The 25,512-nt window shown below is 39.1% G+C and overlaps 2 protein-coding genes across 11 annotated transcripts in view; one reads left to right on the top strand and one right to left on the bottom strand.

Moving 5' to 3' along the window:
• The first annotated feature begins 5,886 nt into the window (after positions 1-5,886).
• CMSS1 (cms1 ribosomal small subunit homolog) overlaps positions 5,887-25,512 on the top strand; it is a 384,053-nt gene continuing 364,427 nt past the window's right edge. For 2 of the 4 annotated variants that reach the window (XM_045785368.2, XM_087861695.1), the window contains exon 1: positions 5,887-6,097. In XM_045785368.2, coding sequence (XP_045641324.2) covers positions 6,041-6,097 — 57 coding nt within the window. In that variant the 5' untranslated portion in view covers positions 5,887-6,040. The remainder of the gene's footprint in view (positions 6,098-25,512) is intronic. The other 2 variants (XM_045785367.2, XM_087861698.1) reach the window with 1 other exon arrangement.
• FILIP1L (filamin A interacting protein 1 like) overlaps positions 11,846-25,512 on the bottom strand; it is a 291,272-nt gene continuing 277,605 nt past the window's right edge. For 6 of the 7 annotated variants that reach the window (XM_087861692.1, XM_087861694.1, XM_087861691.1 and 3 more), the window contains one exon: positions 11,846-16,042. In XM_087861692.1, the coding sequence (XP_087717818.1) occupies positions 15,851-16,042 (192 nt within the window). In that variant the 3' untranslated portion in view covers positions 11,846-15,850. The remainder of the gene's footprint in view (positions 16,043-25,512) is intronic. The other variant, XM_045785362.2, reaches the window with a different exon arrangement.

The following is a 25,512-nucleotide window of genomic DNA, read 5'->3' as shown; positions in this document are numbered from 1 at the left end:
CCATTCTTATAGGGTGTTAGGACTTACTGAGAAGTTAAACCATCAGCCGCTGGAGAGTGTCCCCCTATCAATAACCTCTCTTCTACCCAGCTTTACACATTGCTGGTCCAAGACTCTCAAGATCTATTACCTTACAAAATTCTTGGTTTCTGTTGATATATTAATCTGTGGCTTTTCTTGTGAATAAATAATTGTCTTGTGTACTAGAGACTATACTTTTCACTATCTGTGCTGAGGTCTAACCCTAGTTCTTGGTGAAGAATCAATGAGGGAAGGTGAGGGCTCAATATTACCTTGTGAGGCAACTAAGATAAGGCCTTGAATGGTGTCTACGTAATGGGAGGCCACTTTCCTTCAGCAACAGGGAAAAGACCCTTCTCTGTATTCCCAGATGGTTCAGGAATCCAGGGGTTCAGAGACCTCAAACACATCTACTCAAATGTCCTCATCTTAGTCTGAGTCTTTCTCCTTCCCTTGTAGGACTTGACATTAGCATAGGAAACATGGCAGCCTGTGCATTCAATCTCTTTATAGCTCTGAAACCCTTTGAATCAAATTCTGGGCTGAATTTAAAGTATAGTATGGCCTCTGGTTGCAGAAGATAGAGAGCTCTTTGAACACTGCCATGGAGAATTTATGGCTTTCTCAGCATGTTCAGAATTGGTAAAGAACCTATCATTCTCTTTCCCCAAAGCTTTTAGAGTAGTTAACGACAACCAGCCAACTCCACAATCTTTACAATTACAAATGCCCCGTATCTTCTAAGCTACCATACACAAGTTTCCCCCTTCACTTGTACCTCGTCCTAATCTACCACAGGTAGAGTGACTGAGTCTCAGTAATTGAGATGCTACGGTACACCAGAGGTTTTTTGTTTTTGTTTTATTTTGTTTTAGCACAACCAATCATCTTGTTTGCCATCTGATCAGTGAGTAAACAGATTTCAAAATTTTGTCTTGGGTATTTATAATTCCAACTATCTTCATTTAGGTTGTTTCCAAAGCAGACCCTAAGATAGACTTGGGTGCAGGTAGATTATGTGGGAGGTGATGTCAGGAAGTACAAGCGAGAGAGTGGGGAAAAGAGCCAGGAAACACAGAAGAGACAATAAAGTGTCCATCTTGGGACACTTTAAGAAGCTATATAAAGTGCATCTCAGAAAAAGGACAGAGGGCTGCCTGGGTGGCTCAGTTGGTTTGAGCGTCTGCCTTCGGCTCAGGTTCACAATCTCAGGATCCTGGGATTGAGCACGTCAGGCTCTGTGCTCAGCAGGGAGTGTGCTTTTCCCTCTGTGCTTTCTCTCTCTACCTCTTTTTCTCTCTCTCAAATAAGTAAATAAAACTTAAAAAAAAAGATAAATTACAGGGAACCTGGAACAGTTATCTACTAATGCCTGTTCCCCTTTGGTTGAGAGTTGCCCTTAGGAGCATTAACGTCTTTAAATCTTGGGCTCAGCAAGATCCCGTGGTACCAGAGAAGCAGACAGTAGGGATGCTCAGGGAGGGAAGCTGTCAGCATGATGAAAATGGTCTACCACAGCTGCAAGGAAGCTTAGACATGAACCAAGGGAAAATGGAGCAGGGTGTTCACAGTATTGCTTCAAAGTCATAATGAAAGAGGGCAGTTTGAATAAAAAGACAATGACTCTGTCCCTAGTTCCTGGCACTCCTAAAACCGGAGGAATTTCCTAAGTGATAAGGGCACAAGGAGCATCTTTTGTTCTAATATTTGGTTTTTGACCCTGGTTCCTGACACAGAACTCCTAAATTCCTTTGGAATTTCCTGCATGATAGGAGAGTCTTTCTTTCTAATAAAGTGCCACTTGTTGGGCTCCTGGAGGAGGCTGGTCACCAGAGAGACCAAGTTATAATTCAAAGCTTGGAACCTTCAGCCCCACTCCCCATCTTCCAGGAAGGGGAAAGGAGCTGGAGGTTAAGTGAATGATGAGTCACACCTACATGATGAAGCCTCCATAAACAACCCCAAAGTGTGGTGTTCAGAAAGCTTCCAGGTTGGGGGACACATCCACGTGTCTGCAGGGTGGCACACTCAATTCCACGGAGACAGAAGTTCCTGTGCTTGGGACCATTCTGGACCTCACGCCTATCTTCATCTTTCTGTTCATCTGTATCTTTTATATAAGAAACCCATATACATAAGCATTTCTCTCAGTTCTATGAGCTGTTCTAGCAAATGATCAAATCCAACAAGGGGGTCATGGGAAACTCTGATTATAGCCGGTAGGTCAGAAGTACAGGTGACAACCTGGAATCTTTGGCATCTGAGGTGGAAGGTGGGCAGTCTTATAGGACCGAGCTCTTAACCTCTGGGGTTTGTGCTACCTCAGGTTAGCATTAGAACTGAATTGAATCATAGGACACCCAACTGGTGTGGTGTCACAGAGAATTGCTTGATGTGTGGAAAACCCACACACCAGGTGTCAGAAGCATGGTGAGTGAGGTATTAGTGTGAGCGTAAAGAAGAAATACAGGAGCAGTTTTCCCAGAATATATGTAATCTATTCTAAATCTAATGGGTTTAGCACTGCATACTGTTATAACTGAAGAGACAGTTAGTGAACTGGAAGTTTCACCCTGAAGGTAAACACGAAGAGATAAAAGGATAGAAAATAATGAAAAGGCTATTGAAGACACTGTGACATCAGAATAAAGATAGACACTGAGCAGTGGAGCAGAACATGAAGTCCTAAAATTGCCCCATAAACTTGGGTTTATGATAGAGCTATCACTGCAGATTACTGGAGAAAGGAAAGACTGTTTAAACGAATGATGCTAGGACTACTGTTTATCCAAGAGAAAAAGTGAAATTGGATTCAACCCTGACACCATATACATAAATCAAATCTAGATGGACTCATGTTAATAAAATGAATTCCAAGGGAACCCTTGGTTTCACATAGATGTGAAAGTTGGTGGGGATGGGGAGGGGAGAGAGGGTGTTTCAGTGGTTGTTTATTGTGGACAAAATCACTATAAAGGTTCACTAGATAAATCAAGAAAAACACACTAGCAGAAAGATATCATGGTAACCCACCTGATTCATTTCTCCTCTGTCATTTTTGCTATTAAAATGTCATTTAATGCCAGATATCTGCCATTCCCCTAACTGGCAGTGCATCAGATCTCCATAGCATTCTTGAATTGAATTCTCCGGCCTCATCTTGGAGTTACTCAATCAGAACCTCTGGGAGGTAGTACCCAGGAATTTGTATTTTTAATAAATCTTTGCAGGGAATTCCACCAGAATTGGGAACCACCATCCCAGATCATTATTAGGTCTAAGAATTCATCGAGAAAATAGAAGTTTCAAGACAGGAATGCCATCAAATCTCATTGTAATGATGTGGCCCTGCTTCCATCAGATTGTATCTCCCCATTAGCTCTGGATCTCCAAATGTTCCAGCATTTGGCTTGGGGCCTTAGTTTGCTGACTTTTTGTATCTGTTGCCAGAAAGAAAGCTGACTTGGGAAACAAACTTATCAGGTTGCTTAGGAAGTAAAACAATCAGAGTAAAGGAAGTTCAAATTCAGTCAGATCTTCTATATATTGTCAGTGTCTACTGTGCCAGGTACTGTTTGTGGTCCTGGGGCCACAGTGGTGAATAGGAAAGATGCAATTCTAATCCCCAAGAAGGTGATAAGAGATGAATAAAGCATTTAAGAGGAGTGACATAATGATTCTGACGACTTTCTGTGTGGAAGCAAGACTGAGGTGGAACAAGAGAAAATGCCAAGAGAAAAGCAGGTTAGAAGACTATTACAGTGGCTCGGAAGAGAGATGATTAGCTCAGACCAAGGTTGTAGTGGTGGAAGTGATGAGAAGGTTGGTTAAATGATTAGATTTGGGGTATATTTTGGAGATAGATCCCTCCAAACTTAGCAATGAATCAGATGACAATGCAACAAGGAGGACGATGCTGCCACTTACTGAAGTGGAAGAGGTTATAAGGTAAAAGGGGTTGGGATCCAGGGCACAAGAGGAAGACTGATCCATAAGATCAGGGACAGTGGGAAAGTGAACTCCCATGGGAAAGGCAGCAGAACTGTCTGGAAGCTTTGAGTGTCATCTGAGATGTTGGGTCATTAATTGGAATTCTTAGTGAGTTCTTAAATAGCACCTAATTTAACTCTACTGAAAATGTCTTTTTCCTATAAGTGGATTTTTCCCTTATCTTTTAACTTATGTAAATAAATATTATTAAATACCACAAAAATATATGTAACATACCTATAAATTAGAAAGCATAAGAATTTTTTAAAATTTTATTTATTTGAGAGAGAGAGACAGAATGAGAGAGAGCACAAGAGGGGGTAGGGTCAGAGGGAGAAACAGACTCCCCGCTGAGCAGGGAGCCCGATGGGGGACTGGATCCTGCTACTCCAGGATTATGACCTGAGCAGTCACTTAACCAACTGAGCCACCCAGGTGCCCTATAAAGCATAAGAATTTAATGCACATCTATGAACTCTTCACTCTACCTAAGTTGGACATTTGCCAATAACTTACATTACCTTTGTTCTTCTTAATCCTATCACCTGGTTACTCCATATGGTAAATTTTGTGCTTACCACTCTTTCTTTAAAATTGCATGTGTACTTTTTGATCTAAACAATTCTTGGTTTTCCCTGTATTTGAACTTTAGAAAATGACATCTGGCATTTTTAAACTCACCATTATGTTTCCAAAGTATATCCACGTTGATTCATTTCCCATGCTTAACTGTAGGCTATACTATAATGTAGTTATCCATTTTCTTATAGAAACACATTTTGGATGTTTCCACTTTTTTGCTATTACTAACAATGCTGCTGTGAATATTCTATAGTATCCAAGAGTTTCCCAAGTGTGTATATTTAGGAGTGGAAATTGCTGGATCATAGGTGTGTAGGTTTACTTCTACAAGATTGTGCCAAATTGCTTTTCCAAGTGGTTATTACCGATTTACATTCACACTAGTAAGGTAAAGGAATGCCCATTGATGCATGTACTTTCTAGAATTTGGTAATGTTAGACTTCCTTAATTTTGTCAATTTACTGCATGAAAAACAGTATCTCATTGTGGTCTCTTTTTTATTTCCCAGGTTAGTAGGAGACAGAACATCATTTCATATGTTTATTGGTCATGACACTTCCTCTTCCATACTCGTGTTTCTTATCTAACTTTACTTTTCAATAACCCATCAATCCTATCTCTGCCACTTCACGTTGAAGGTAAAACAAGAAGTACTGTAGGTCTTTTACCTGTAGTTAAGCAGCAACTGACTCGCTTCTCTCGTTCCACAAAATGCGGTGGGAAACACAATGGAGGAGGGTGTAAAGGAAACCGCAGACTGTCAACTCTCCGGACCACTAGAGTCTTTTCGTGGGCGAGCCCTTCCGGACCAATCAACATTTTCTCAGTCCATACTGTATAAAAAGAGCAGTACACAAATCTACAGCAAAGGCTCAACATTCATGGTCATGAATTCTTGCGCACGTTTCCCAAGAGCAAACTATCTACAAAGGCGCCCCAACATAGACACACAAACGAAAACACACCCACGTGCTCTGCTCTTCTCCCGCTGATCAAGTTTTTTGAAACCGAACAGAGAAAAATTGTCTTAGCATCCTGTTTCACACTTTCGTCAATAGCTTTTCGGCAAAAAAGAAAAGAAAAGTAAACAAAAGGTTTTGAAAAAGTTGAAAAGATAATCTTTTTGGTGTTTTTTCTTTCTTTCTTTTTTTTTTTTGCATTTTCTTGTCTTTATGCTTTTGTGAGGATTTATTTTGAGTTACCAGACAGAGCCTGCTCATCAGCGCTTGTGTGGAAACTGCGACCAGATGGGCGCAGTGGCTGGGGAGGCGGGGCGGAGGTGTGACGTCATTGCCGCGGGGCGGAGGCGACAGTGTCTGAGGAGAGGCTCCGCGTGCGAGCAGCCAGTGCTGGCCGACCTCCCGGCTTGGAGGCGGCGAGAATACCTGCCACTGCCCGCTTTCCCTTGGTGGTCCGCTCACAACTAGTCCCGCCTGGAGATGGCAGATGATCTTGGAGACGAGTGGTGGGAGAACCAGCCCGCAGGAGCAGCCGGCAGCCCAGGTACCCATTCTGCCCGCGCGGGTGCGGGGCCTCCCCTGACCCCCCACCCTCACCCCTGCGTCCTTCGGTGAGCCTCGGCTCGGGCCAGCCTCTGACGGTCACGGCGTATGGCCCCTCGGTGGTGTGCCCAGCTGTGGGAGCGTGGGACCACTGCGGAGGAAGTGGCGCGACAGCCTTATTACTAGGTGAAACAGTGTGACTCTAACTCAGGTCTGCCCGCCTCTCAGGAAGGACACTTTTCCAAGCTTTTCTTTTTACATATTTCTTAATAGATAAGAGATTTTTCATGAATTCAGGGAGTTTGCGTGTAGCGGTTAAGGGTAACTCCTGGGTTAGGTCAGACCGCTTCTGTTTAGATCGCGACTCTGGCCCCTCTAATACTGCTTCGGCTCCTTTTCCTCACCTGTAAATTAAGGATAATAATGCCAACTTCATTAGATTGTTCTGAAGATTAAATAAACATAATACAAATGAAGCACTTTAGCACAGTGCTTGGCACATAATATGTGCGAGGTACATATAAGCTATGGTTTTTCTTGCTATCATCATTATCGTGTTATTTGAACTATTAAAGCCTGAAGGAGGTTTAGATAGAGATCATCCTTTTGAACTCAACCATTTTACAGAAGAGGAACATGAGACCTAAAGATATCAAGTAACTTGACAATTTCACATAGCTAGTTGGCCTCAGAAACAAGACTAGAATTTAGTTAACACAATTCAAACAACTTACTATGCTACGTGTACCCACTGCTAATGCAGTGAATATTTTATCCTTAAGTAGATAGCATTAAGTAACTCCTCGCCACAGGCTGACTTTGAACCTTTCAGCTTCCATGAGGCTTAATATACAGTTATGTTTTTTAATCATTCTTCAAAGTCTACCTCTTTTCTCTACCAGATTCTAAGATTTTTTAAGGACAAAACCAAAGTCTGATCCATGTCATGTAATCCAGCAGGCCCTGTACATGATTGACACTTGGTACATATCTGTTGCAAACATTAATTCTGAAATATGTGTTGTGAAGTGTCCATTAAAGCTGCAAAATTCTACACCATTGTTTCCAGAAGGGTAGCCTTCAGGTACAAACTGAGTATATGTCATTTTTAAAAAGGTAGCCAGTGTAATACTTCCTTCATTAAACTTCCTGACTCTGTTGCTACTTTGTTTCTAGGAAATACCTCTTGAAGTGTAGCGTTCCACATTTACTTTAGTAACCCTTCCCACCCCTCAACTCAGGTGTTTAAAGCTGTATTTTATGGTGTGATTTAAGTATAGAAGTTATTTAAGAAATAATTGAATTCCTTTTGAGTGGTAAAGGGGATCCTATTTTTTGATTCTAGCCCTGCCTCTTGCCTGTTACCAGCCGTATGTCTCTCAAGTTAGTCACCCTTTAGAAGGAAAGAAATTAACATGTATGAGTGTCTATTATGTGCCAGATATTTTCATAAACACAAATTCATTTAATCTTCATAGTATGTTTACAAGATAAGTATTACTTTCATTTTTATAGATGAGAAACTGAGAAAAGTTCTGTAATGTTCTTAGAAACCCACAGAAAGAAGGAGATCTGGGAAGAGGTTACAAAGTGTGCCTGAGTTTCAAAGTCATACTTTATCCACTTTTACAATGTGGGTTTACCAGGCCTCAGTATCATGATCTGTAAAATGAGGGGTCCCTAGAGATCATCTTTTTAAGGGTTTTAACCAACCAACAGTTCTAAGCATTGGATCTGTAGCCTTCTTCATGTAAGTTACCAGGATTCCCATCAAGATAGTATGTTAGAGTCACCCTGCGCCTTAGATTCCTTCTAGCTCTAAGATTAACATTTCAAACTTGCTGACTTTAAAAGTATCAGGGGCATTTGCTTTGTTAACTGCTTTTAAGTATAGTGGGTGTATAAAAGTCCTTAAGATATGCTTGATTATTTGTCAGTGATTTGCCTAAATAATCTGTATAGTATATCTAATTCAGAAGAAATAAAAACTGAACCAATTCAGATTTCCTGATCTACTTATGTTAATGGGGGAAAAGATCAGCCTAAAATGTGTGAACTGTATTTTGTTTTGAAGGTCATAGGAGAAATAGTGCCTTAAGTTAGAGAAAAGAAAGATAGTTGTAATGATGCCTTTATTTCTGTTGTGTGCTATGCTACTTGCTTATAAAAGTAAACATCTTTCCTTACCATCTGTTTTCTATTCACACTTATGGTAGCAAGAAGCACTTAGCCATTTATTCAACAATCTACATCTACAACAAAAGTTCAACATTCATGCTCATGAATTCTTATGCATGTTTTCTAAAAGCAAACTATACAAACGTACAGATTCCCAAACACTGATGCACACTATGTATAACATCTGTCTAATATATCCGGTTATCTATTTATTGTCTAAGGAAATGTAGTTTTTGCTTGTCTCATGTCTTAGATGTGATAAGTAACTCAGAGACTCTTACTAACGCTCTTGATCTACATATGATCCTTTTTTGCATACATCCTTCGCTATTCAGGACTTATACTCTTGTGCTAGAATCCTGCATTGTACTGGAGCCCAACATGGGACCTGGCACCTGGTGTTTGGGAGATATTAGCTGAATAAATGCATGCATGTGTGCTAGATGCTACAGAGTTCTTGGTGATCATGTATGTAGATAGCCTTATAATTTCTCACCCAATTAAATATTTTTTAAGAATGAAAGGCCATGCTATTAGAATTTTTCTGGGACTGTCCTAGTCTACCTGGGATGTCACCCTATTGACATCATTGTTGGTAATTGGAGTCATGGTCCAGGATAAGACAACTTAGAGTTGTGTTTGCTGAAAAGTGTGCAGCCAGTGTGCTCAGGTAACAGAGCATAGGGGTCATCTAATGGCACCTGACATTTCATTTTACTTATTTCCTTATTCCCTGCATACCTTAAGAAATTATTTGAGGTGATTTATAGTAAACAATACATGCATTAGAATCATAATTGCAAAACCTTAATGCCAAAGTGAACAGATACAATGCCTGAGGTTTCATTTAGTTGACCGGACTGGGTACTTTCTCAGTATGTTGCTTGAAAATTTAGAATGTCATTCCCAGCAGGGATTTTGTTATTAGGGAGCAGAGCCAAGAGTTTTTGCAGTTGGAGTTGGTCACTTGATCATTCACTTACTGAAGAGAATATTGATTGTTTTCCCTTTTTATTCCAATAATATGCCTATTAAGTACCAGGTCAAGTGTCCAGCAGGTAGCGGGGTATATGAATCTGGAGCTCCAGGGTTGAGTCAAGGCTAGAGATGAGAGATTTAGGAATGACTGGCACGTGTATAGTTTACTTTTTTTCCCCAAGATTTTATTTATTTATTTAGAGAGAGAGTGAGCAGGGGAGGGACAGAAAGAGAGAGAGAGTCTCAAGCAGAGTCCCTGCTGAGTGTGGATCCTGGCAAGGCTTGATCTCAAGACCCTGAGATCATGACCTGATCTGAAATCAAGAGTCAGACACTCAACCGACTGAGCCACCCAGGCACCCCTACAGCCTAATCTGCCAAATTCCCAGTCTCTATTTTTTTGAGGAGGGTTTTTCAAATGTTTCCCTAGCTTATTCTGAATCTTTGATTTCATCTCTTACCAAGCATCTAACTAGAAAACTGAAGTGTGAACACACTTCTATGTACAGTGTAGGGAGACTGTAGATAATAATACCAACTTGCATTTGTTGAGTGGTGGTTATGTGCCAGATATTATTTTGATTGCTTTATGTGTACTAGTTCATTTAATCTTCACAAGTACACCATGACATACTTACTATTATCCCCATTTTATAGGTGAGGAAATTGAGGCACTAAGTGGTTAAGTGATTTGCCCAATGTATTTAGTTGGTAAGTGGGGAGGCTGTGACTCATAGGCAGGCAATCTGAAACCAGTCTATGCACTTAAATTTCTCGAGGATAATTGTTCTGATTATCAATGGTAAGAATCTCATCTCTAAAATAACAATCCTTTATCAATTAAAAGAGGCTCATAATTTATAGACCCTTTTGTTTATATATATCATTTTTATGAAATTGTGTCTATTAACTCTTACTCTCCTAAAGCTTCCTCTTCTAAAGAGCATTGATTACTCAGAGATACAAATAAGCAGGTTTGTATCATTGGGCTTTAAGAACAATCTTCACCAGGAAGTCAAACTTGATCCTAGAGCTCAAGACTCACACTCCTGTCTGTCTTCTTGAAGTCTGCTTGTTTACTAGGAATGTTGAAGGCAAATGAAAGCCAACTACTTACACAAAGAAAGGCCCTCCTATCCGATCTATCAAGTCTTAGTCTTTAGCTCTAAGACACCCTGAATGCTCTTTTTCCATTTCTCTCCTCTGTTAACTCCATCAGAGTACATGTTATCATCCTCACTTGCCTTAACTACTGCAGTAAATGCCTAACAGGGCTCCCGGTTTCTGTCTTGTCCCTCTTTGGACTCTGCTTCAATTAGCAGCCAGAGTGATCAGATCTCATTCCTGCGTAAACCCTCCAGTGGCTTCCATCTAACAGATGTAATACAACCCAGGTTACTTATCAGGACTGATATCTGCCACATCTTCTACTACTTACTCCCCTCTAATTTATGCTCTTCCACCCACACCACCCTTTATTTTGTACCTCAACAGGCCAAGTTCATTCTGTCTTAGCCCTTTGCAATAGGTGTCCCTTTTTCTTTCTGGGCTCTCCTGTATTTCAAATGGCTAGCCTTTTCTTAGAACATGAAGACCTCAGTTCAGACATCACCAAAAGAGAAGTATTTCCGGGTCAGCCAGTCTAGAGTAGCCAATCTAGTTGCTCTGTTACATTATCACTTTATGGTAATTCTCAGCAGAGCACTTATCACCAACTATTATTTGCCTTGTTAAAATATTACATTTGCTAATAGATTACATTTCCTTGTTAAATTATTACATTTTGGTATGATCCCCCATACTAGGATATAAGCTTCATGTGAGCAGGGATTTGTTTATCTAGTTCTTTGCTGTATACTCAGTGCCTAGAGTAGTATCTGTGTCCTTGGAAGGCACTCATTAGGAATTTGCTCATTAAGTAATTGATTGTTAATGTTTCATAGCCACATCTTGAAGACCTCAGAATAGGAGTTCCACATCTAAAGAAATTTAGTTCACTGGAAGAATTGTCAAAATCTTGCTCAGGCTTTTGACAGATTTGACAGGTGCTACTTCTCTCTTTCTGAAAATACATTGAAAATCCTTGTTGTGTAACTGTGTCTACTAACCCTTTATTCTAACCATATTTGAATTTAGTTTTATAAATTTTGTTTTGAAAGGGGAAAACAGACTTTTGCTTTCTAATGAGCTGATAATTCCTAGTAGTGACAGCTTTTGTTACCTAGAGTCAATGTGATTGTTCATTTTGTTTGAGATTGCTGAAATGAGCATTTAAATTTTTTGTTGTTGTTGTATTATCATTTTATGGTATCTCCTTCAAATCACATTGCTTTATCTATGCTGAATTTCTCCTAGAAATGATGAAGTAGGGGAATACCTTGGATCTTTTAAACCTGAATTATTCAAGTGTTTGATTTCTTCCCCTCTTCTCACACCAACGTTAGACCTTTACAGTATTAATTTTACCTATAGGCAGCCATGCATAGTAGATGTAAAGTAGTAATAAAACATTGCCCCTGCATATAGAATTCAGACTTGGAATATTTGTAGTACATTTTGATAACATACAACAGAGAATCAACTTCAAAATCATTTATTGAACTCTCATGCTTGGCTCTATTTTAGACATCGTAGTGGAATTAGAGGATAAACATATGCTTGCATTGTGGAATTTATACATCAATGTGGTTCAACCAAAATGCAAGTAATATTACTTTAAGACAGATGTTCAAGGGCAAAAAACAGGGACAGGATAAATTTTTTAAAATGAGAGGAAGGAAAGAAGAAAGAGCACATGCTACATCAATAGTCAGTGTTCTGTACTTGAAGACTGTGTAACGAAATGGACCCACAGAGAACCTACATAGTCTTTTACTTTATACAATTTCAATGGTTTTTACAAGTAATTAAACAAGTGGTTCTTGACAACAGTTGTAAGTGTTTAAAGGTACAAATTTATGCATCTTTCTCCAACTACATGCGTAGTAGTTCTGCTATAGTTTGGCTAAATGTCTGTGAATCTCTTGAAAAATACCAGGAATTTGGAAGGCCTAGAAATACTTCCATTTCCCCTCTCAGATTCAACAGCAACATTATTTTGTGGCATAAATCCTTTCACCTGTTCTTATCTGATGTTCTTTAGTTGAACACTTTAGTGCATTCATAGAATTATACATTTTACTAAATGTGTCACAAACCGCTTGAGATATAGTTTCCCTGTTTTCATCAGCTTTTAAAGAATTCTTAGTTCTTAAATTACTAGTATTTTTTAAATTAGTTGATTAAGCTCTTAAGCTCTTGTTCCTGAGTTCCTTGCTAGTCTAATTCACACTAGACCAGAGATCAGAAACTTTCTTTGTAAAAAGCCAGATAGTAAGTATTTTAGGCTTTGCTGTCCGGTCACTGTCACAACTACTCGACACTGCCATTGTAGCATAAAAGCAAGCATACGTAATAAATATGTAAACAAATGACTATGGCTGTGTTCCAATAAAACATTTCTTGTAATTTTCACATTTTGTAAAATATTCGTCTGATTGATTTTCTATTGTTTAAAAATGTAAATACTATTCTTAACTTGCAGGACAACGGAGACAGTGGGCTGAATTTGATCTGCGGCCTGCAGTTTGCATACCCCTGCCCCAGATTCAGTGTCAGAACCTGAGTTGTATGTCACATGTCCCCTAGAACAGGAATTTGAAACATATCCCAGAGAAAATTGTGTTTTACAACAAATACTGCATTACTTAGTCCATCATTATCAGTCATATATTAGATCAGTCACATTTCTGTTAAAAATCAGATACTTTATTCCAAGTAGTTAAAAGGAGATTAGTTCAGAAATCACTGAAGGTAAATAAATGAAGGGCTGAGGAAACCCTCCCGCAATAAAGTATCAGGTTATTAAAAGTCTTGTTACAAATTGAATTTGTTTTTATTCACTTGGATTTTTATCTGCTTTCTTTAAAAAACTTAGTAAAGTTCCTCCAGAATTAGGATAGCTCCTTTTATTTTTACTGTTTTTCAGAGGGGCCACATTTCTGCAGAAATAGGATTATTCTCAGGAAACAGGATTCTTTATGTTTCACTTGTGTTATAGATCAAATGCCATTTTATTGAACTCCAAATAGTATTCCCAGTTCTAAGCTACTTATGCATTTTTATTGTGTTACATATTGCTTTAAAATAAGTATGATTTTTGGTTGGCAATCCTCTTGTTAAAATAGACTTTGTTATTTTAAAGACTTTTGTCTTATTGGGATTAGAACTGTTACCATTTAAATATGGGTTTCTGATGCTTGCCATAGATCTGTCACTATTTTCCGACTCTTTTTTAGTACTTTATACAATATCTTGTCCTTCTTTTTTTGCTTCTCCTGAATTTATGCCAGCTTGGCATGAAAATTTAATAAGTCTCCTAACCAAGGAGAAAACAATGTAAAAATATCCAACATACAACATATTTTGTGCTCTTCCTTCAAGGTAAAAACGTTCCCAGGGTCTTTTGTTTTTCTGGGAGTATTTCATGCTTGTTTTTCCTGTTTTACGCTTCTTTTCAGTCTGTTTGGTTTCCACTATAGGAGATCCGGTGTTATTTCTTTCCATTAGCATAATTATCAGTCTTGAATGTCAGTCACCTGGCATAACTGCTTTTCCTCACCCTGTCATATACCACTGCCATCTCTTAGCAATTTTCTCACTTACGTCTTGACTGAATGGTCCTTCTTTCTGTCATTCATTCATCCTCTGTTCATTTAACATTACCTGCATATTGCAGACACAACACTAAGCACCCTACACATTTTCCCACTGCACCATTCACCTGTTACTACCCTGCACTTCCTTCTGAACTGTTTTTCTTGTATGTTTGTGTTAGAATTTCATCACCTTTCTTTGTAGTCCGCTTCCTCCCACTATTTCTCTTACTCCTTTTCAACTTAGACTTTTCCATTTCAGGCTTTTAATTCACGTGACCTTCCCTAGTTTCTTCCTCTGCCACTTGCCTTTTGGGACTGCTGCACATCATCCATCTCTTTGGCTTGCATTGCTCAATGCTACCCAGACTTCCAGCTCCTTCTCCTCCTTGAAATTGGAGTGAGTCCAGGGATATTTGTACAGTGACATGAGCACATTGAAGCAGGCTTTGCTGGATGAGTATGGAGAATGGCAGTTCCTTTGCTTCTATTCTGCTGGCTCCATCCCAGGATGCTGGCTAAAGCACTGTCCTTCCAGGATTTCTTCCAGGATCATGTCTCCAGTTCTCGGTGCAGGATCACAGAGAAGCTTGCATCATCCTCTTCATAGAACTTTTTTTTTTTTCCCGACTGAAGCTTTGTGCAATATAACCGTGTCTTGTGTCAGAAATGCCTTGTCTAATAACATTATTGTGTTGCTCTGTTCACACTGAATTACAGACATACCTTTCTCTGAACTCTGTGAGAGAGTTTTAAGTGTGATGAAAATAATTACTTTAGTTTAATACTGTCAGAGGCCTGAGTCCCATCTTGTAGATGACTGGTCAAATTCAGTCATGGGTTATCAGAACTGGAAGGAACCTGAAGAATTATTCCGTTCTCCTGTTTTACATATGAGAAACTCAAGACTCAGACTGATGAGTGCCAAGCTCATTGTCAAATGAGTAAAAAGCTAGGATTGGAATTTGAGTCTTTTGCTGAATCAACTGTGTTTTTCTGTAGCACTGATTCAGAGAAATGATGTGATTAAAGAATGTCTGATGAGATGATAAATTGTTGTCTTTGTTTTTTTTAAACAGCTAGGACAGTGATTCTTGTCTCCCTAAAAGGTCTCAGTATTAGTGACCTTTGACTCTTAAAAGTCCTGATTGCTTTAGAAAGCAAAAATACCCATCTACAGTGGTTTTCGTGATAAACCTAGCAATATGATTCCATGGCCTGTCAACTTACTAAAGAAGTGAGACAGAAGACTAAGTGCCAGCAGTCAAGTGTCCATATTATACCTGTGATTATCAGGCCCGTCACACAAAGGATGTGTTCACCCATTACTCATTTTGTTGTTCCTTTCTTCCTTGTACTAAGAATTACCACTTTTTTTTTCTTTCTCCTCGTGTAAAGAAATCATAGTTTTAGACCTTAAAGTATGGTTTTAATTGTCCTGCCATTTTGATGGAAATAATCAGATTTTCTTGAAGGAGATTAGGAATTCTTGCTAGCATATCTTCTTAGCAAAATATGATTCAATAAAGTTCTGTGAAATGAAAGAGTTCCTTCTGAGTTCACCAGAAAACTTTTGAGCTGTTCTCATGAATTCAGTCCTATCCCATCCTAATGATAGATGGTCCAGCTTTGGGCTGGATTTTAAGTAGAATGAGGTATTGGAAGGATTTGGCCTGTTTGTGTGTATATGCATATACACACATATAGGTAAAGTAAATGTGAATGTGCTGCTCTTTCAGGATGCTATTCACCAGGTCCAGCAAACTGTGAATGAACTATTTGTCATTTTGCTGCTTCACCATTTCTTAGAGAGATGACCTTTCCTCTTTGGCCTTCATACTGGTACTTTTAGGTTTCCAGATATTTCTGTAGGTGGATGTATCCAGATAGTGCATTGGCATGACTTACCTCTTCCCTCCCATGTGGAGAAAAGTGTTAGAGGTGACAGTCCTTATGATGTGTAGCTTCCCACAGCCAGTGTAGTGACTGGGCTTATCCATAGGCCCTGGGGGAGCTTTAGGGAAAAGCTTAGTGTTGACTGTAGATTTTGGTTTAGGGATCCGTGTTGGGATTCTCTGCTTGCATACCTCCTTGATCTTGAATTAAACAGAAGAACAAAAGGTAATTAATGGTACAGTTTGTGGAGAAGCAGACATTGTTCAGCTTGGAGTATTTGGCTTCTTTGGAAGCACTAGGTTCTGGGGCTACATCAGATTAAAGACTGTCAAGTTGAAGAAAAAAGTTTAGTAAAGCAATTCTGCCAACATGTGTTGAGTGTGTGCTGTGTGCAAGGCCCTCAACCCAGTAGATAGCACTAAATACAGAGATAAATTGCTTTTTGGCAATCATAGTATAGTGGGAAATAAGCAAGAGGAGTGTCCCAAATTAATCTCAAAGGGTCATGAGATTGTCAAAGAAAGATTAATTTCAACCAAGGGGGTCTAAGAGAGCTTCATGAAGAAAGTAGCATTTGACTTGGGCCTCTAAAGACTTAGGATTTTTAATAGCAGGAATGGGAGGTCATTCTAGAGTAAAGGAATACTTTTGGCAGCAGGATGAGGGAATAATTTTTGGCAGTGTCCTTGAGGTAGGAAATCGGACACAGTTGAGAAGTGGAGTGACTTCAAATTAGGTTGTATTTGACAGGTGAAATGGGACTGTGGAGTGGGCCTAGAGAGGGAAAATTGTACCTGATTCTATAGACTGTACGTGCTAGAGGGGATGGAGAGGAATAGGAAGGACAAAGGCTGGGGGAAGACATATTGTGGAGGTAGAATTGTATTAATATTTGTTCCTGTTAATATATGGAGAGTGAGAGAGGAGTCACAGGTTGACTGATCTGGACTGGAAGGGTGGTTGTGGAGTGTGAAAGAGTGTGATTGAGTTCACATTCACTTAAAATTACACTCTTATTTTCATTTATTAAGGAAAAATACTCTTGGATAAGAATACTTGTTGGTAAAGAGATGGGAAAAAGTTCTCAGCTGACTGTAGTTCTCCCATTATAATCCACAGTTGCTGGTGATGATTATTTTCTCCCTCTTTGGTTTCATCATCCTTTCTTTCCTATGAGCTCAAAAATAAAAATCTTTTGAAAATGCATTGCAGTTTTCATCATAGATTACTAATATTGGTTTTATGGTAACCCTTCTTATATTGTTTTTCATTCTACAGAAACTTGTTTCCATGTTTTTATTGTACTGATAAAGTGCAGTTAAGTCTCTTTATGTAAACATTTAGTTAATTAAAATGCCCTTTAACTTTTAAAGCAACCATATTTAGACTTTCAAATAAACAGTATGTAGACTTAGCTAAAAATATGAGGATTGCTAGAAGAGTTTTTGGACTTTCGTATTATTGACTTTTTAAAAAATACTTAATCCTAAACATGGCAAGTGAGATGTTCATACTCTGGTATCAGTCTCCTCCTTATGTAGATGGTATTCCTACCTTTCAACCTGTCCTCATGGTCTCATCTTCAGTGCTGAAATGCTCATTCAACATTTTTTTTACCTCTCAAGTAGGCAGAACCTTTTTAAAAAAGAATAATAAAACCCAATGCCCAGTAAAGGTGTGGTGAGATGGGCGACCTCAGTGATGATTACAGTAGTAGTTTGGTAGAGTGTATCAAGATACCTAAAACTCACACTCTGTGACTCATTCGTTTTATCACTAGGAATCTTTTCTAGGAAATAATCAGAGATGTAGGCAAGGCTATTCATTTTTTGCATTATTTATAACAAAAGTTTACACTATATATTATACTATAATGACATGAAAGTATTATACTGTCTTGAAATGATACTTTTGAAGATACAGGAAAATGCTTATTCAGAAATGTTAAAAGCAAGATTAAAATCTATATATGTGCTTCAACTATGTATGTTTGAAGAGAAAATACTAGAAGAAAATATACCAGTGGTGTCAGTGGATAACTGGTTAGTGAAGTTATAGGTGTTTTTTATTTTTCTTCTATTTTCTATATTTTCTACATTTTCTGCAACAAATATACAATTAGAAAAAGCATAAGTTATATTAAGAGATTTAAAAAAAGAAGGAAACACTTCAGAGATCAGGACATTTATGTGAATATCAACCATATTTTCCCAACCATGAGCAGTAGCAGCTGCAAATGAAATCAGTGATGGACTAATTCAAGTTATCTGATCTTGTCACCATAGCATTAATAACAGCCTTTCCAAGATAGGTTTCTGCAATGTCCTTTTACTTTGTCAAGATTTAGATTGGTTCCCCTATTGTACAAAAATCTGTTGGAATCCTATTTAAATTGTAGATTCCTGGGCCTTCCCCCTAGAAATTGTAATTCATTTGTCTATGGATGTGCCCAGACACCCTCATTTTTAATAAAATCTCAGGGTGATTCATCTGATGCAGGTGGTCAGCCTGCCACACTTTGAGAAACAGTGCCATAGTTGAACCTCCTTTAGAAGTAAGTTTTAAGTTGTGGGGTGCCTGACAGGCTCGGCTGGGGGGGGCGGGGCTTGGACTCTTGATCTTGGGGTTGTAAGTTCGAGTCCTGCATTGGGTTTATTTTAAAAATTACTTAAAAATAAAATCTTAAAGGGGCACCCGGGTGGTGCAATCGATTAAACATTCGACTCTTGGTTTCTGCTCAGGTCATCATCTCAGGGTCATGAGATCCAGCCCCATGTGGGGCTCTGGGCTCAGCATAGAGTCTGCTTGGGTTTCACTCTCCCTCCCCCTTTGCCTCCCCCACACTTGCACACTTTCTTTCTTTTTCTCTCTCTCTCTCTAAAATAAGCAAATCTTTTTTTAAAAAATCTTTAAAAAAAAGAAAAGAAAGAAGAAATAAGCTTTAAATTTTCTTTCACCTGGAACTCTGGCCTGCCTGGGTGTGGGAGGTTCAATGGTTTTCATCAACCTGTGGGGCTTTTAAAACACTGCAGATGTCCACATCCCGTCTTAGAACCTTTTGACTCTAATTGTCTAAGAGTGTGGAATATGGGCGTGTGAATTTTTAATGAGCACCGCTGGTTATTCAGAACTGAAATCCCTGTGATAAACCAATTGGTATGGGACACAATATTGGTGGGGCTTGTTTGTTTTAAGCTATGTTGTTATGCTTTGGTGAAGACAACGTGGCTTGGGATGATGGTCATTGGTAGGGGTCAGTTGCCAGAAAGTTACTGGACTCCCATTGTTTCTAGACCAGTGATGGTGCAAGCCAATTTTATGTTTTCTTAACTCTGATTTCACTACATAGTTTTTACCACTAGATGGCAGCAAAAGCTAGTTATTTTATTAGAACACGCCTAAATGTCATTCGCCAATCTTCTAAAAATGATGCTGTGGGTTTTTTATTTTTTCCTGTATGAATTTTATATTTGGACATATTTCAGCAAATGAGGTATGGAACTTTAAAATATGTCATCTCTTGGATCATTTTTATAGAACATTATGTCAAATAGAAAGTTTTATCCAAATTTGGAGTGCATATTGCGGGCAGAATCTATGCATATGTCTGTTTAAGACCACACAGTAAATGTTCTACTCAGAGTTGGAGGCTCCTGGGTTTCATCAGAAAGCAGATGTCTTGGAGGAGATTAAGCTAGTTGGAAAGCTCATTCATAGAAGAAAAGATTTTTTTTTTTTTCAATGTTTAACTCAGTTCAACATGGAGATTGGGATTTGGAATGGATTACGGGTCTGAAAGATGCCAAATTTAGTGACGCAGAGGCATTGGTTTTATCTAGGGAGCAGTAGAAAGAAAAGGAGTATATGTGTGGAATGTATTCACTAAATTCTTAAAATGTTGGTTTATTTGGTCCATAGTTTCTAAAAAGAAACCCAAGCAATCTACAAGACTCCCTGGTTACAAGTCATTAAATGACATTGAGCCTTTGTGACCGAAAGAAGTGCAGAAAGGTGAAAATGTTTTCAGTTTTATTTGAAGTCTTAATTACATAGCCTAATTTCTCCTTGATGCTTGTGCTCTTTCATATTATCATGGAGGATAAGCATCTGAAAGCATACCAGAACAAAATCAGCATTTATGGGGAAGCTATTAGATCTTAGTTAGACAGATGGAGTCAGGATGTTCCCTTTTCTGTAAATGAAATTAATTTTGTAAGTACTTAGAACTTTCTGAAGATATATTGGCAACATATTGTCTAAGAATAGACAATATGTTCCCTCTGGAGTGTTCCTGACTCCAAGGACTGCACAGCCCCTCAATACACCTTTAGCTCTAGAAGTTGAAAGTCTCAAGGCTCCCAAAGACCTCCTATCATTTTTATTTGTGGTTATTGGGGTGATACAGGGTGGGGGCAGATTCAGTGCTGCCTGACTCCCTCAGGGACCCAGCTGTGTTACCAGGAAAACAATATTTTGTATTTTTGTTTTTATCTCTTTTTAATGGGAAAGTGCATAAGTGATTATGATAGATGTGGTGATGAAAAGGAGGAAATGATGAACTGGAAAAAAATCTTTGAAATATTATTGCCTTCATTTCTTTTGTCTTTTGTATTGTTTGGTAAATCACGACTAATTTGTATAAAGAAAAAAAATGGAAATGACAGATAATGAATCTGGCAGATAGCCTAGAGTTTCATAAACTTCTTTGGCTTTTTTCTCTTGATTTTCTCAGAACTTCCTCGTTATACAATAAAACGTTATCACTATAGATTTTACAGTTTTATATGGTAAGAGGGCCTTCAAAAGGAAACTCTATAGTTGGATTTGCTCATTCCTATTAACCTCCTGTGAGAAAACATTTGGTTTTAAATAGAGTTGTAGTGCTATGATTTCTATTAAAGAGTTGTCTGGTTTCTGAGGAGGTTAGAGGAAATTGATGCCTTTATTTTATAATGTAATATGGTTTATGGTCATACCTAGTTACATCCCAATCTCTGTGTGGTAATTACAGCATGGGAAGTGAGGAAAATCCAAGAATAAACGCTGAAATACAGTTTTCAAAAATCCTTCCTAACCTAGTTGCTTCCAGTTTGTGCCCAGACACATAGTATCACATATAGAAATAGTATGCTAAAGTAAAATATACTAACCTTGAACTGTTGTCTTCCTTGTTTGTCCCCTTTCTTTTCTTTTTTTTTTTTTTAAGATTTTATTTTTAAGTAATTTCTACATCCATTGTGGAGCTCAAACTTACAGCCGAGATCAAGAGTCGCAAGCTCTACCGACTGAGCTAGCCAGGCGCCCTGTCCCCTTTCTTTTTATTCCTCTGTCAGATTTTTTACCTCAGGTTTTTGTTTTTTTCTTTTTTGGTACTCTTCCAACCCCTTCTTTCTTATTTCTTCATTTGCACCCATTTAAGTTTTTTCAATTGTTCATGGGCTTACATTTTATAATAGCCTTGGGTTAGCAGTTAGAGCAGAGGCTGTGATGCCCGATAGACTTGGGTCTGCATTCTGGTTCTGGTACCAACTAGCTCTGTGTCCTGAGGCAAGCCATTTAGCTATTTAGACTTCAGTTTCCTCATCTGTAATACTTATCTGGGGATTTGAGTATTACTTTCATGTTCTTTGGGGAGTAGGAAAGACCCTGGCCCATCAAAGTTCCAGATAAGTGTTTGTTGTTACTAAGGGTAATGTTAATGTTAATGTTATTGGAGACATGTTAGCAAGCATAGGAGTTGAGGCAGCCGACCAAGCAGTACTGTGTTTACTGGGCCATGTTTCTAAGCAATTCTGACCCAGAAAAGGATCCCTTCACACAACCTTTTCCTTCTTTATCCTACTTGGTCTGGTCATCATCTTTCTTTTTTAGAGTATCTGAAAACATACTATTTTCTACTTTTTCTTCTTTTCCTATCTTTTAATTGAAAAAGGAAATGAAGTCCTTTGGCCCTGACACTGTGAGTCTATGAAAAGAACAAATGCAAGCCAGCTATGACCACCAGGTATGCTGTTAGCCATGTGAGCCTTTGTTGAACACCTACTACCAGCAGTGTTTAAGTCCTGGGTAATGTAGTACAGTGGTTTTTGAACTTTATAAGCCCAAGAATGAACCAGGCAGATTGTTTAAATGTGGATTTCCTGCATTGGTTTTCATACGTCGAGGCATGTGGAAATCTGTGGAGTCCTGAGTGATTCTTACAAAGGTGATCAGTGACTGCATTTAAGAAACATTGATATAAGAGTTTCAAAAATAAATGACAGTGGATTCTTGCTCTCAAGAGATTATAGTATAGGAGGGATAACAAATAATTATAAAAAAGAGGCAAAATAAAGTGCTATAATAGAGGTACAAACAGAAGTATTTTGGAAACTCAGAGGAAGATTGTGAAAAGTAAGGAAGGTTTTCCAGAGGAATTGGCATTTGAGATAGGAGTGAGATTTCAATAGGAGGAACAAAGAGAGAAGTTTATTCTAGCCCTAGGAATAGAATGAGCAAGGTACAAGGCAAGAAAGCTCAATGGTATGTGGGAGGATGGTCAGTACCGTGTTCTGGTGAGGATACAGGGATTATCCAGCTTCAAAGGGAGTTGAGGCAAGAGATGGAGGCCTGCTAGAAAGTTTGGACTTTGGATACTCGGTAATGTAAGTGTGAAGTGAGTGCTATTTTTGGTGGTGGTGGGGTTGAGAGGACTGGAGAATTGCCATGATTAGGAAGTATTGTAGAAAGATCACTAGCAACATGAGTGAGTATTGGATTAAAGATGTGATGGGTTAAATGCAATAGATAACTGCCTTATACTACGATCTGTACTGAGGTCTGGATTTGGGGAGTAGTAGCACAGACACAAGGGGGAGGGCAGAGAAAGAAATACCAGGGCAGAGTGGCTGACTAGATCTGGGGAGTAAGCAGAAAAGTGGAGAATGGCTCCCAGATGTTGAACCTTGGAACAAGGAAGGTAGTGGACCATCATCAGAAGTAAGACAAAAAGCAACCCAAAAGCAGCAGTGCAGTGGGGTGTGGACACATGCCAAGTTTGAAGTGTAGCTGGATCTTCCATCCACTGTTTGGTAGGCACTGAAAACTTGGGAGATCTTGCTTTGAGAATCATCATGAAAGAAATTGTTGATACCATTCAAGTGGCTAAGAACCCAAGGGGAAAATGTAATTCCTCTTCACCTGCCAATCTCTTATTCTACGACAGCTAATTCTACATTCTTTTCCAGAGCCTGAGAAGTAAATTTTATTGGGCCCTATTCTGTGCGTGCACGCCCACCCCCAAATCTCCCCCCTCCCACCCTCCACTTCGCCTGGCCCTGCCACAAGGCTACCAATCTTACTGTTAAGAGTGTAACTAGTTCTGAGAGCAACCCTGTACTGGAGGCATTTCTTCCCAGTTCTTGAACGATGCATAGTGATTGAATTGTTATCCAGGCACTGATTGGCTAGCAGGGGGAAAGGAAATTCTGTCCCTGTCCTCCAGTGACCAGGCTGGTCCCTCTGCCATTGTGTCTGGGCTGAGCAGACAGATTCGTGAATTTGTATTCTGGGGGGGAATCTGCCAGTCCTTGGCACAGGGGTGAAGTTCAGTAATTACAGGATGGCTCCCCCTAGAGCACGTTTCCTTCCTCATTGGCAGTCTGAGAAAACTTGGAGTAGGGCCATAGTTGATAGATTGGCCTAAAAAAATAGTAATAATTGTCCATTGTTCTCCCCAGTCCACTCATTACACTTCTTAGAAGCTAAAATCAGCGGCCCTGGCATTTATATTTTCCAAAATTTTTATAATAAATATGTATTATTCTTAGAATCAGAAAAAAGTTTTATGTAAAAAGAATTGTGTTGCTTATGCCTGTCACTATGAGAGATGTCATCCTTCTTCACTGAGATCCTTACCCAGTGACCACCTCCTTGTTACCCTGAAGAGATTGATTGGTGTTTAAATGTTTCTTGTGTTATGGACCTTTTGGGGATCTGTCGCAATTTTTAGTTAACTCCTCTTTCTATAAAACTGTAATTTTCTGAAGCCTAATATCAATGAATTCAGGTAAGAACATCATTAAAAGGCAAAGAACAGAAAAGGGATAGCTCTTCTTTCTTTCTTTCTTTCTTTCTTTCTTTCTTTCTTTCTTTCTTTCTTTCTTTTTTTTATGAGAAGGAGAAAAGCAGCCAACTCACTAATAATGAAGGATAGTAATTTGTTCTTGAGGAATTGTGAGTTGTTTGCAGAGTGGCTGCATTGAAGCAAGTGTTTTTATGCATTTAATTGTTTAGGAGAGATACATTGAAGACCAACTTGAAGACTTTCTCTAAAATGGCAATTTTATTTGTGATGTTTCCTTGGTTTACAGTTATTTAATCCTGAATTTAGGGACTGACAAGGTTGAACCCTAACACTTTTCCCCCTGAGCTGGGAAGATAAATAGTGCGGCTGCTGCTTCTTTTTTTTTTTTCTTTAAGGTGATTTTGGGACCATTATTCTTCCCTTTTAAAATACGATGTTGCTTGAGAAATGGAAATCCTAAATTAGGGTATACCATCCAGGAAGATTTTCCAGTCTTCTGTGAAGGCAGAAGTCCCACTACCCCTGGGCTAAGTTGGTGGTGCTTGTCTTTATGGCGGCTAGACTTTGATCCTTTGATTGCCTTTTCTGGAGGTTTTGGGTCACTATTAGGACCATCGAGGCAGCTACTTACTTACAAGCTTTGATGGGCATGGTCGTGATGCTCCCTCTGTGGATCATTTTTATTCACTTCTGATGCTTTGCTCTCCAGCCACCTCTGAGCCAATCAGGTACCTCATACTCCAAGCTCATTCTGCATGCGTGGCATTTTCCTGATGAGGAGGAATTGTGTTTCTCCTTGGCCTTGTTTTCTCCCAATGCCCTAGCCACAGCTCATCCCCAAGTCCATCTTCCCCATGCCTGCCCATTTATGTGAGGTGTGGTCTCTCACATTCATAATCTCTTATTCCCCTAACAGTAACCTCAGGGAGATGGGAGGAGTTGGAAGGGGAGCCAGATCCCTCTGGACTGTGGTGGTCATGGAAGGTTTCAGAAAAGGTAGGGCTTGAGCCAGACTTTTCAGTGTAAGTCACTTGATGAGAGAAGAGAAAATTATCCATGTAGAGCAGTGGGGAGGAGGTAGAGGAAAGTCCTGTGTATATTTAGGGGCATTTCAAGTGTTCTGGCTAAAACGGCAGACTTTTGAGACAAGAGTACAGGGATGTAATGTTAGGCAACCTGTCTATGTCCTTAAGTGGAGAGGTTCAAATGCAATTTATTGCATTACACTTATACTGCGGTAGCTTCTCAGAGTGTGTCTATGGAAAGAGAATGGGACAATATAACTAGATTTGTGTTATAATGGTCTCATTCTTGTCACATACTAACAGAACAACCTGAAGCAGTTTTCCTTACATCTCAGATTAAAATTTTTCATCTCTAAAATTGTGAAGATACCTACTTTATAGGGTTGTTGTGAAATAAGTGTATAAAGGATTAGTTGCTTCCATTATCTCACTTTTCTGAGGTGAGATAGAATGCTCCCTAGCATTGTATTCAAGGCTTTTCACAGTCTTAACAGGATCAGGCCCTTCGAGACTTACCCCTGCCGCAACCATCTCAGCTGCAGCTGCACTGCACTGCTCATTGTTCCTTGAACATTGTTTT

Source organism: Ursus americanus, chromosome 4 (genome assembly GCF_024610735.1).
Source record: "Ursus americanus isolate L20-20 chromosome 4, mUrsAme1.1.p, whole genome shotgun sequence".
Lineage (NCBI taxonomy): Eukaryota > Metazoa > Chordata > Mammalia > Carnivora > Ursidae > Ursus > Ursus americanus.
This window is presented reverse-complemented; position numbering and strand designations above follow the sequence as displayed.